This window comes from Taudactylus pleione, unplaced genomic scaffold (genome assembly GCF_031769625.1).
Source record: "Taudactylus pleione unplaced genomic scaffold, aTauple2 ptg000044l, whole genome shotgun sequence".
NCBI lineage: Eukaryota > Metazoa > Chordata > Amphibia > Anura > Myobatrachidae > Taudactylus > Taudactylus pleione.
The window spans coordinates 1,117,887-1,132,075 of NW_028284446.1; the positions used below are offsets into that span (position 1 = coordinate 1,117,887).

The 14,189-nt window shown below is 42.3% G+C and overlaps 1 protein-coding gene across 1 annotated transcript in view; it reads right to left on the reverse strand.

Moving 5' to 3' along the window:
* HOMER3 (homer scaffold protein 3) overlaps window positions 1–14,189 on the reverse strand; it is a 127,263-nt gene continuing 113,074 nt past the window's right edge. The window contains exon 9 of the mRNA XM_088460332.1: window positions 1–3,681. Coding sequence (XP_088316458.1) covers window positions 3,493–3,681 — 189 coding nt within the window. The 3' untranslated portion in view covers window positions 1–3,492. The remainder of the gene's footprint in view (window positions 3,682–14,189) is intronic.

Consider the following 14,189-nt stretch of genomic DNA (forward strand, 5'->3'; position numbering starts at 1 on the left):
GCACACCCAGCAAGCAGGCGACAGTAGGTGTGCAAATTGCCTTGCCGTACGAAGTCTTGGCATGCGATCACTTTGTGTATGCAGACGCCCACCAGCCATTCATAAGACGCCCACTTGCGCAGGTCATCTCCTGGAAGTGCATGAAAACATTGGTACATCGAGCACCATCGGATGTACTTGCAGCGCTTGAAGTTGACTATACCTTGCCGCAAGTTCTACGATCGCTTCAGTGTGAAATGCAACCAGGCGACGTGTACTATGACGCTGCTTGTTAATTATGCAAGCCTCTGAAACTGCATTAAAACACTCAGGCACGCCTGCGGTCGGACCTCCACTCCCATTTCTAGTGGCCTGTCCCTGTTACCACCCACAAATGGCCTCTCCTGTCACTCATTCAACTGGGCTGTCTATTCTGGGCGAGCGAGCGCTTCCGATCTTTCGCAGTGGTTCGCGCACGCGCATTGAGAACATCGGCCAGGTAAGAGCGATCACATCCTAGCGAGCGGGTCTGAATCAGCTCCCTAGTCTGTTTGGATAGATAGGAAGAAAATGTCTTTCCCAATATCTGAATGCCATAATCGCTTGGAGGAAGTAAAATCACCTCCTTTGTATAGATAGTTTCATGGGAAGGACAAGGCACATAAGGGCTCAAATGCCACTATTGCAAGGTGGATGAAACAAGCCAGCTGTATTTGTTACAAATACACACATATCCTGGATATTATTAGTTTCTACTTATATCAAACCACTGGTGCTTTATGTGTAACTGAAAATACATCAAAAGATAGCTAAATGTGTACATCACTAAATATTTAGATAAAAGATGATGACTGAATAATAAGAATGTAATGTGGCACAATACCATCTTCACAGCCTCCGAAGTATATACTGAATTGCTTTTACAACCCTGAGGGCCAGATGTAAGTAACAACCAATCAGCTCCTAAATGTCATTTTTCAAACACAGCCTGTAAAGTGAAAGTTAGGAGCTGATTAGCTGGTACTTTATATCTATCCAAGGCTTAGTACATCTCCCCCAGAGTGCATAAGCCATACTGTATGTCACTAAGTAAGTGCAACTTGAGAGTACCTCTAAAAGGGAGTCATGAATATATAAAGAATGGTCCAAGCCTTTGAATTCTTCACTGAGACATGGCTACAGCATGTTCTTATTTCTTGTGGCTATGGACTGTCCTGCATTCACTAGGAATGCTCAACTACTGTTGGTGCATTCTATCTAAGGGCCTGATTCAGAGCCGGACGCTCTGAAAGAGCGCTCGCTCTGAATCAGGGCATTTGTTTTTGTGCGGCCTCCGGGCCGCTCGCATAAATGTGGGTGACCACCCACAGCTATTGCGAGCAGCCAGGTGATGGTCGCGATGGTTTTGACCATCGCAACCATCGGGGCTTGCGGCGAGACCCTTTCGGTAGGGTCTCGTTCCCGCAAGCCCCAGTGAGTTTCTGGGGCTTGCGGGAACGCCTCCATTTGGCCAGCCACCCCCCCTGCCCACCTCCAAAACGGTGCAAGCTGTCGATCAAAATCGACAGCCGCCCCCTTTTGGTGCAAGACCCGGAGCGACTGAGCGCCCGTCGCTAGCCGGGTCTCGCGCATGCGCAGTTGCAAAATATCGACCCGCTTGCGAGCGCATATTGCTTGCGAGCGGGTCTGAAACAGGTCCTAAGCTCACAGGAGTATGGAAAACACATCAGGGCAAAAGTCTCTGGGTGCATGAAAAGTGACCACATTTAGACTCATTCTTAATGCAGCTAACTGTGCAATTGAGGCTCCCTGGATAAAAGTAGACCCCTCCTCCCCTGCTCTACACAACTCAATTTTGCACACCTTTCATCTAGAACATATCACTAGCCGCTTACATTAATGCCCTCACAAATTTGCAGATTTTTGGTTTCCCTGGACTTCCTATCACAAGGCTCGTACCTGATTTTACATAGACTCTCACCATGTGCTTAGCTTGCTAACAATCCTCCTCCTCTTTCCTCCTCCCTTCCTTTCCCTTAAGCTGGGTACACACCTATACAAGCATCGGGCCGTTTATCCAATATCGAGAGAACGGCCGTTGGATTGTACAGGTGTGTATGCTGTCACGATGCAGGAGCGTTAACCGATAAACGTCTTTTAACGCTCCCACAACGATTGGGAGGTCGCATCCTATGTACGGTTTAATATTTGTCAGGTTGACCTCCCGATCCCTTAGAAGCCCGTACACACTGTGCTATGTCTGCACAGTGTGTATGCGGCTGACGGGGTCACACTGGGAACAGACTGCACGGCTGATGGGGACAGTTTTACCCGATCAGCCTGCAATCATTAAAGTGTGTACCCAGCTTTACTAACACCTCCCAGGCTTCCCGCCCGCCCCCTTATTTGTTTTTTCTCTCTCCATACACTTTCTCCTTGTCTTCTCAAATTGAGTGCTATATTACTATACTTTTTTTTCTGATGTATTTTATTTTATTTGTATGCTGATACTAAGTTTGTGTCTCATTTATTGTCACATGCATACAGTTATATCTTTTTCTGATATCTTTTATCTGTCATAAAATTTCAATACATTTTTCTCAAAAAAAAAAAAGAAGGTGACCACATGTACATATCGGAACCATTTTGTTTCAATGTTCCTACTACCAGTCATTGCAAAATGGAAACTCAATTGAAGCCAGTTGATCTTTGCAATAAGTAATATTAGTGTTTGTATGCCTAGTTACAAAAATAATTAGACCCCTTTTTTTTTTTTTTGCTTGGGGGTTTATTTCATACAATTTAAAAGGATTATCCCTGACAGGAGGGCTGCTGTTATCTATGTACAAGTCTTATGAAGCTGCAGTACCATCACTGTACACCTTCTAGATGAAAAGTACCTTTAATAAAAATGGATTAGAAACGAATATCCGTGTCATTGTATCCCCAACTTGTGAGAGAATGATAATAATCCAGTTATAGATTTAATTAAGGCATTGACATAGATGGTCCCAGATATCATGGGAAGGGATGATGATGCTACAGCCCAGATAGATCTTGTCTATGAAGCGATAATACACAGTGATTATACAGTGTCTTGTACCTCTTAATGGGAATTTTCCATTTATGTTTTACAATACTTCCCAGTTGTTGCACAGTACATATACTGGCTTTGGTTTTGTTTCATGGCTATTGTTCCTGGTTGGAAAGTGGTTAAAATTGCAAAAAAAAAAATCTATTTTCTATTATACTTGAAGCATCATTGTAAAGATATAAGAGCAGTAAGTATGCTGGTCTTGGATGTGCAGGTGACCTGGTTTTGCTAGTTCTACAGTTATCTGGCCTAGAAAACTATTTATTTCAGGAAGCCAGTAAATAGAATGATGAGTAGCTATAGTTGTTCTGCAGCAATTCAGGCTTCTCTGTCTCTTGTAAATTCTCGGGATCAGGCTCAAATCCCAATAGTTGTACAAACATAATCAATAGTTTTGTCAGCACCTACCCATCCAACTTTCAATTGCTTTCTAGAAGTTGGGAAAGTCCCAACCGCAACTCATTGAGCTGACAAATTTTTATGTCCAGCTCATCCCCAGCTCTGTTGATCTCCTCCCGTATCCTATCTCTCTCTAAGTGTGTTTCCTTCAAACTCTGCTCGGCCTTTTGTAGCTCTTTCTCCAGCTCCTGGTTTCGATCTTCAACCTCCTGCCAAAATACACAGTAAAATTAAGATTAGGTGATAATGCGCAATGACAATCTACAGTATCTACCAGTTAAGTCATGCAACACAGAGATGATGATCTGAAATCTAGTAACATACGAGTCTCAAGTCACAACTACACTGTGTAATAGCTTGAGATTCATTTAGTTTGGTCTACAAACTAGTGATGGCATCTTACTGCTTTGTCCTGCAACAGCTGAACAATGGAGGAAAATAAACACATCTTCCATATAATTAAAGATAATGTCACTATGGTCCTAACTGTATGGAGTTTGTATATTCTCCCTGTGCTTGCATGGGTTTCCTCTGGGTACTTTGGTTTCCTCCCACACTCCAAAAATATACTGGTAAGTTATCTGGCTCCCAACAAAATTACCCTAGTGTGTATGTGTATGCGCATGTGATAGAGAATATAGAGTGTAAGCTCCCCTGGGGCAGGGACAGATGTGAATGGCCAAGTATTCTCTATAAACTGCTGTGAAATATGTGTGCGCTATATAAATAACTGGTAATAAATAATAATAAAATATAGTTGGGGTAAGGCACTTCCCAGGAGTGATGGGAAGGCCTATCAATACAACAGTTCTGTGAGCCATCAAATACAAACTCGTGTTCTTTTGCCTTATTCCAGGCAGTCATGACTGAACCCATAAGTACAAAGTGCTAAGCTGGATGTTTGCATTTCTGTGCATCTTCTGCAGCCTGGGGATAATTGATGTAGAAAGTGTAAGTGTGCAGAAACCCATAGCAACCAGATATTTGCTTTACAATAAAAGAAAACTTACAATGCGATGTGTAAATGATCAAGGAGAGTAGATAATTTATATTTATAGGTATTCCTGTTTTTGTCATGGAAATGAAACGATTAGTCATTGGAAATAAAGGCAGATATGAGTAATAATAAACATAAAAGGTCAGCGCTATTATATTGAGAAAAATGACAGGCCAAATGTCACCGAAGGCCATGCTTGGTGATGACATCTTCAGTTTTGCAAGATATGCGCCTTTACATTTTACCTTCAAAATTACAATGCTTGCACATATTTGATGTACAGCTGGGCCATAGACTCGCTCAACAGGAATTTGACTATATGTAATATGGGATCGGTATGAAATACCGACAGTTGGGATCCCGGTGGTCAGAATCCCAATGCCGGGATCCCGACAGAGTTAACATACTGACACTTGTTGGCCGGTATGCTAACCTTCCCCCTCTACCTACACCAACCCTCCCTCTTTAGTGCCTAACCTCCCCCTCCCAGACGGAGGCACTAGGATTGTGACCAGCGTCAGTATTCCGGCGCTGGTAATGTAAGCGTCGGCATCCCGACCGTCAGGATCCCGAACGCATCCCATATAATTATACAGTCAGGTCCATAAATATTGGGACATTGACAGAATTTTCAGATTTTGGCCTCTATTCACCACCACTATGGTTTTGAAATGAAACAAACAAGATGTGATTTAACTGCAGACTTTCAGATTTAATTTGAGGGTAATTACATCCAAATCGGGTGAACGGTGTAGGAATTACAACAGTTTCAATATGTGCCTCCCACTTTTTAAGGGGCCAAAAGTAATGGGACTATCAACTCAAAAGCTATTTCATGGACAGGTGTGGGCTATTCCCTCGTTATTTCATTATCAATTAAGCAGGTAAAAGGTCTGGAGTTGATTCTAGGTGTGACATTTGCATTTGGAATCAGTTGCTGTCGACTCTCAATATGAGATCCAAAGAGCTGTCACTATCAGTGAAGCAAGCCATCATTAGGCTGAAAAATCAAAGCAAACCCATCAGAGAGATAGCAAAAACATTAGGTGTGGGAAAAATCAACTGTTTGGAACATTCTTAAAAAGAAAGAACGCACCGGAGAGCTCAGCAACACCAAAAGACCCGGAAGACCACAGAAAACAACTGTGGTGGATGACAAAAGAATTATTTCCCTGGTGAAGAAAAACCCCTTCACAACAGTTGGCCAAATCAAGAACACTCTCCAGGAGGTAGATGTATATGTGTCAAAGTCAACAATGAAGAGAAGAGTTCACAAGAGTGAATATAGAGGGTTCACCACAAGATGCAAACCATTGGTGAACCACAAAAACAGGAAGACCAGATTAGAGTTTGCCAAACAACATCTAAAAAAGCCATTACAGTTCTGGAACAACATCCTATGGACAGATGAGACAAAGATCAACTTGTACCACAGTGATGGGAAGAGAAGGAAAGGAACTGCTCATGATCCAAAACATACCACCTCATCAGTGAAGCATGGTGGTGGTAGTGCCATGGCGTGGGCATGTATGGCTGCCAATGGAACTGGTTCCCTTGTATTTATTGATGATGTGACTGCTGACAAAAGCAGCAGAATGAATTCTGAAGTGTTTCGGGCAATATTATATGCTCATATTCAGTCAAATGCTTCAGAACTCATTGGACGGCGCTTCACAGTGCAGATGGACAATGACCCGAAGCATACTGCAAAAGCAACCAAAGCGTTTTTTAAGGCTAAAAAGTGGAATGTTATGCAATGGCCAAGTCAATCCCCGGACCTGAATCCGATTGAGCATGCATTTCACTTGATGAAGACAAAACTGAAGGGAAAATGCCCCAAGAACAAGCAGGAACTGAAGACATTTGAAGTAGAGGCCTGGCAGAGCATCACCAGGGATGAAACCCAGTGTCTGGTGATGTCAATGCATTCCAGACTTCAGGCTGTAATTGCCTGCAAAGGATTTGCAACAAAGTATTAAAAAGTGAATGTTAGATCTAGGATTGTTTAGTTTGTCCTATTACTTTTGGCCCCTTAAAAAGTGGGAGGCACATATAGAAACCGTTGTAATTCCTACACCGTTCACCTGATTTGGATGTAATTACCCTCAAATTAAATCTGAAAGTCTGCAGTTAAAGCACATCTTGTTTGTATCATTTCAAAGCCATTGTGGTGGTGAATAGAGGCCAAAATATGAAAATTCTGTCAATGTCCCAATATTTATGGACCTGACTGTATATATAATTGTTTTATTATTTTTTTGCACTGTGCATTTTCTCCCACTCAAATTTGATGAACTAGTGATGTACATAACATTAGAAAACACATGAGAAGCAGTTAGCGTACATAATCAATGTGAAAGGGATGAAGTAGATGTGCAGATGTGACCTGGACTAGACTGTTGCTGCTCTCCACGCTAATGCGATGTTTATTAACCATATTAACTGTGACAAACAGATTTGCTGTATCTGCTCAAGGTCATCAGTATTATATCATTTTCACACTTCTTCTGTAAGACCAAATACATGACAGATGTCAAAATAAAGAGGCTGTAAAGAGGGATATCATTTCCCAGCTGAAGACTGAATACAGAAAATATATATATATAATTGTACACTGCTGCATTTGAAAAAAATATATATTTTAGTGAAATGATTGAGCTCAGTATAGTCTTGCACTGATTCTTTTTATTTTGTATTTTTTTTAAACAACTATACAACTCAGGGGTTCAGTGGGTGATGTAGTGAACTTACAGCTGAATTGCAAATGCTCTTTTTTTGTTTTCCTAAGGCCTAAGCTAACTTTTGTGCAAATATACCTTCTTAATGTGAGTTAGCACATAGATTTATGGGTCATGGGATTATAGCATCTATGAAGCTGATAAACCCCTGATGTGGAAATGGGCAGGTCCTAGGTGTTCCTTACTTAATGCAGACTGTGGATGCATGGGGATGTGGATACTATAATGTTGATAAGTTTAGAATCACTATTTACCATTTTGACATTCACAATGTCTACACTGACAAAATAACAACATGTTCAAAATGTTACAGATAGGGTCAGGTTGTGGTTAGGTTTAGACTGCAATTAGGATTAGGGTTAGGCTGCAAGTAGGGTTAGATCTAGGGTTAGGCTAAAATAGGAGTGTCAATATTCTTAATGTTGACACAAGGAGCAATTCAACATGTCAGTGTCGGCATTGTGAATATCAAATGTTGATAGCCTGAATGACGATACCATGCCCAGATGAGTGCATCTTCTAATACAAGCAAATGTAAATATTATATTTGGTTTTGCAGGGAATAGGCATAGAAGCCACATTTAGGAGAAAATCGACTGCATTTTGGCTGAACTCAGCATATTTTTACAAAAGAATGGGTTTTTCCCCCACATCTAAGGTGGTGGACACTGGGCCTTGTCCTACACTTTCATTGTGTTGAATTGTGCACTACTGCTCTGAATCAGGGCGTGTTTTTTTTTTTTCTCCAGCCCGCTCGCAAAGCTGTGGATGACCACCCAAGAGTAGATGCAATGGTGACAAGGATTTTGGGTTGGAGAACCATTTTAACTAAATTTACTCTGCCCGTTAAAGTTAGTAGCAATTTACTCCATATCGGGACACGGGACTTGAGATACTCAATCTGTGGTTGTGCGTTCAGCGATATATACTTTTGAGGTGTATTAGAGATCCAGATTCCCAGGTATTTAAACAAATCTACCCACTGTAGGGGAAGATTTATAATAGGATCATTGGGGCGAGACCATCTGAATGGAAGGATACAGGATTTGTCACAATTAATTAATAATCCTGAGTATTTCCCAAATAAATCAATAATTTCAAGGGCCTTAGGCATAGAGATCTGATATTGCGAGATAAAGAGTAGTATGTGGTCCGCATAAAGTGCAATTTTATCTATCCTTGAACCTAGCTGAAACCCATGAATATTTGATTGATCTCTAATCATACAGGCCAGAGGCTCAATAGCCATAGCAAATAAAATGGGTGACAGGGGACACCCCTGCTTAGTTCCCCTATAAAGTGAAAATGATGTACACATAAAACCGTTCACTGACACCCTTGCCACAGGATTCATATATAGTAGTTTTACCCACTTAATGTATCCCGGGCCAATACCAAAGTGTTCCATGGTTTCCCAAAGAAACAAACACTCAATCGAACGCCTTAGTGGCATCCAATGAGACAATAACAGAGGTTTGTGCATCTTCCCGTTTTAGCTGTAAATGTGTGAATAAACGGCGTAAATTGATTGCCGTGGACTTACCAGGCATAAAGCCTGTCTGATCAGAATGGATCAGTTGAGTTATAACCTGATTAATCCTGGAGGCCAATATTTTTGCTAGGATTTTTATATCTGTGGGGAGTAGTGATATAGGTCTATATGAATCTGGCCGAGTAGCGTCTTTGTCTGGCTTAGGTAATACAATTATTAATGCCTCAGACATAGATTTAGGTAATATATTATTTGTGTACATTTGATTAAAAAGCTCAAATAATTGGGGTGCAAGTATTTTATTATGTTTTTTGTATAACTCAGGTGGGATCCCATCTAACCCTGGGGCCTTACCATTGGGAAACGAGTTTAAGGCCACCTCGATTTCTTCTAATGTCAAGGGAGAATCCAGCAAATGTCCAGCAAATGTCGGAAGGGAAATAGCAGATAGGAATTCTCTCACTTCTGGTTGACTATAGACCAGCCTAGATTTGTATAATTGATGATAATATCTTACAAATTCCTCTGCTATCTCTGGGGTACGCACATGTGTAACATTATCTGACCCAACTAATTTAACCACCGTATCGGATGACTTTTGTTCTATTCGAGCCAAGTTAGCTAAATATGATCCAGGTCTATCACCTGTTACATATTGTAAATGCGAATTAAAAAGAATTTTATATTAGGCCCTGTCCATTACGCAATCCTTCCACAATTTTTGTGCATCATACCGTGCTCTTTTGTTCGCTTCTGATCCGTCAGAAATATAGGCTAACTCTAAAGATTTGCAGAAAGCTTCCAGATCCACTTCAATTTTTTTATAGGAAGATTTTAAATTAGCAACTTTCTGAATTAAAGAACTTCTTAGAAATTACTTAAAGGTATCCCAGATAATTGCAACAGATGCAGTGCCATTATTTAGTTCAAAAATTTCTTTCCATGTGGCCTCTAATTCCGCCCCAGATCCCATACGTGACAACCAGAACTGGTTAAATTTCCAGAATTGTTGACCCCGTTGTCCCTCCATATCCAGGCTGACTGTTAATGGGGAATGGTCGGATATACCCCATGTCTCATAAATGATCTTATGTACTCTCGGTAATAAACCTGATGTAACTAATGCCATATCTTTCCTGGAAAACGATGAATGTGTATAGTAGAAACAAGAATATTGTCTCACAGTAGGATATCTCATCCACCAGGCCCATTCCCTGGACCATATTTGAAAAACCAGATCCCCTCCCTTGTGTGCGTGGAGCAGACACTCTATGCCTGTCTAACAATGGGTCTAGGATATTATTAAAATCCCCCAGGCACAAGGCAGGTGTGTCTGGGAATATGGCCATAAACTCAGCCACCTTTCTGAGAACCTCATGTGAGTATGGTGGTGGAATGTATACCGCCAATAATAGTACAGATATAGAGTTAATTTTGCATTTTAGGAACACATATCTACCCCAGGCATCACATTGCACCTGCTCCATAGAAAATTGGACAGATTTACGCACTAGTATGGACACACCCCTGGATGCAGAAGTGTGTGTAGAATGATATGTACAGCCAATCCACGGCTTTTTCAAAGACATCAATTTCCCTCCAATCAAATGAGTCTCCATCAGACAAATTATATCTGAAGCATATTGTTTCACCTGTCTGAACACTAATGATCTTTTGACTTTATCATTTAAACCCCTCACACTCCAAGGAAGAATATTAACCTTTGGCAATGCCGTCATTTGATATATTTGAAAAAATATTTAAACGGCCTTGGAAACATACAGAGGAAATGTATACATTACCACACATAGCAGAAAGAAACCACTTCACACAAACAATGAATAAAATATCCCATACCAACTGATATGAGTCCATTCCTTAAAACCTTCCCCACCCTGTATACCAAACCCAACCTAGGCATACCTTGTACCCGAACACCCTACCCCATACTATTAAACTGAACTAGGCAATACAATTAGAATATATTACCATACTATTTTACTACTAACAAGTAACTGGAGCAAAATATATAATGGCAATAGAACATAGCACACGGAGTTAACCCCCGGGAATAAACACACATCTTTGAAAATTCCAGTGTAAATTGAGTCGGTACCTAACCAGCTGAACACACTTGATAATTTAACTATAAGAGATTAAAAATCTCAACACATAAATGGTGTAAATGAATATAGTACCCAGACAATATGGGATAACAGATATTAGAAAAATATCCATACATATATGATGTCAGCAGCAGTTGACCTTTATATATATTTTGTCTATTCAAGTACTAGGACACACAAATTATATATACTATAGCATAGAAAGAATAAACATTAGCCGTGTATCAACAAATGACTGATGTAGCGCAAGATATCATGATGTCAATCATTAGCCATTGCATCCCTGGCGGGTCTGCGGCGATCCAGCCAGAGCGCCGCCTCCCGCGGAGTCGTGAAGAATTTGGTTTCACCATCAGCAACTACTCGGAGTTTAGATGGGTATAACATGGCATATGAAATATTGAGGTCCCGTAGGCGCCTTTTGATTGGGAGAAATTGGGCCCTGTCTCTTTGTATTTCCATAGCGAAATCCGGGAACACTGAGAGACGAGTCCTGTTCCATTGTAAAGGACCACTAGTGCGGGCCAGTTTAAGGACAGTGGACCTCATTCAGAGTCGGTTGTTGCGGCCGCACGGTCGTAAGGTAAAAGGGGCCGGATATGCAAATGAAGTGCTCGCAAGTTGCGTCGTTAAGATGGGATCGTTAGCTGGACGAGCGAGGGGAGGATGCGGCCGTAAGACTAAAAATACGCCCCCTTTTCGTTTGCATTACAAGTCATCTACGGGCATATAAGGATTAATCGAGACCTTCGGGAACCATCGGAGCTGGTCATAGAGCTTAAGGTTGACCATACCCTCTCTTAAGCACTACGATCAAGTCAGTGTAAAAACCTCCCATGTCACATGTGCCATGACACTACTTAGTTAATTATGCACTCCCATAAGCACGCCTGCGTTTGGATCTCCACTCCCCCATTCATAAGCACCTTCCCCTTTTACCACCCACAAACGCCTCTTCCTGTCACTCAAACGAACGACCTGGCCAAGTTGAAGGAGAGAGAGATTTCCGATCGCAACAGCTAGTTTGCGCACGCGCATTGCGAATTTTACGCATGCGCAGTTTAGCGAACATTGGTGGCGTACGACCGTGCGGCCGCAACGACCGACTCTGAATGAGGTCCAGAGTCCCGGTCACGATAGTGCAGGAACTTTGCTATTAAAGTACGCAGTGGCGCCCCAGGCAGCAGGGGTCTAAAAGGCACCCTGTGAGCTCTCTCAATTGTAAAATATGATGAAAAAGAAGTAGAACCAAACGTGTCAGATAGCCATTTTTCCAGGAATTTTTCAGGGTTGGGATCCTCCTCCTTCTCAGGTAGCCCCACGAAGCGAATATTGTTTCGCCTTAGGCGTCCCTCCATGTCAGACATTTTCCTCTGTATAGAAAGAAGCTGTGAATCCATAGAATCGATTCGGACACCTAAAGGTGTTATCTTCCAGGGTTGAAGTGCGGGTTTCCACCTCGCCAACTCTCTCACGCACACATTGCAGGTCATGGTGTATAATTGAGAGATCTGACTGCACTGTTCCAATTTTTTCTGACAACCTAGTCTCACAGGCTGTCACTGCCTCAAGAACGCATTGAAGAGCAGTGTCTGACGGCTCAACCGAGGCCGCCGACTCTGCTGGAGATGTAGGAGGGGAATTTTCTCCCCGTGCAGTAGAAGTGGATTGAGCAGGAGGTACTCTAAAGAATTTCTCCAACTTTGCCGCAGCAGCAGAATTTTTCCCCATCATGAGAGTGTATATGAGAGGGTCCGGTCGTATATTACTGTATAAAGCCGATAAATAGTTGTGTAGAGGAGTATGTAGAAAGCGTCCCTCTTTTTTTTTTAAATATATGATACAGATGAAAACTATAGCAATACTAGCAGTGTCAGAAGGTATGGTGAGGAAGAGGCTGGTCCCGCCTGTATAGCTGTGCATGCACAATAATACTGCACTGCAGTAGAAGCTCCAAGGGCTGGGGCCACCTTAAAGAACAGAAGGGGTTAATCTCACCATCTGCACACTTCAGGGAGACCACTTGATGAAGCACCGCTCTGCCGCTAGCCGCCGGGAAGGAGCGCCTCCAGCCAGTTACCAGCCGCTGCTGGGACTCTGCACATGCAGGGAAGATGGCGCCGGCGTGACACTCGAGCAGGCCCCTTCTCGTTCTGTTGCAGTTTGCCGGGTAAGACAGCCCCCGCAGCCGCAACCAAGCTGCTCACCACCATCAGTGAATCCTCCACCAGCCAGACACCGGTATATGATCCCGGGGGAGCCGTCAGGATTGTACAGTTGGATATATGGGTCCGGAGAACACACCAAAACGCGTGTTAGCTCATGCTCTCCGTGGCCACGCCCCCCCCATTTGCCCTAATTTCTGACTGTGCTGCATCCCGCTTCGGATGGGTTAACAAGCACAGTCCTAAATCATCATTTAGAGTTAGGAGGAAATCATTCTTACCTACTCTCTGGGAAGGTGCAGGAGACTCCGGATTTTTCGGGTAGTTCCCCGTACCACCGGAAGAGTGGGTGGATCTCCCACATCCCGTCTACGTCCTAGTGAAGTGGGCAGAATGGTGAGATAATGCAGAGAATCACGGTATGTAGATAGGGGCCTTGGCTAAAATGAAGCCTAATGATGTAAGGAGTCTGGTCTCGCCGCCAAGGCAAGTATGGAGTAAATGTGTGGTCAGATTTGGAGTAGGAAAGGGGCGTGTCTTAGCTCAAATCTAAATTGTAGCGTTACATGAAGGCTACCCAGTATTGTGCTGTAGGCAAAAGCAATAGTACTTCAAATTTGTCCATGTACAAATTTGCAGGATTTGCCCCAAACTCAGGCCTAAAGTAAGTATTAACATAAACAGTATTTTTCTTTAAGTGCAGAGATGTGATTGATCCTTGCAGTCCAGCAAAATAAATACATGATGGCGCTGTTGTTCTTGGCTACTGACATTTTTTTCCATAGAAACATTTTAGATGGAAAAAAAAATATTCATAGATGTCAATAGCAACAGGGCCATCTGTACGACTTGACAATGTGCCTTCTAAATGACGAAATGTATCATTATTTCATTAACTTAAATGCCTCTTGCATTATCTTTTTATCACAAAGTGATCACCCTCGTATGCTTCCACAGTGTAGATTTCCTAAAGTGTGTTTCCTCAAAGACAAAAGCCCACTATCATCATCTGATCCCTATGTTTGTCTATATGTGCTTCCCACTTCTGCCACACACAGGGCACTGCATTGCAGTCACTAGGTGTACCAAACATATTTACTACAGGCAGTGCTGATAAGGATTTACCAGCAGGGTGCTTGTGCCATTAACCCTTTGATGTAACACACACATATAGAAATGTGATAATATGCAATAGTGTA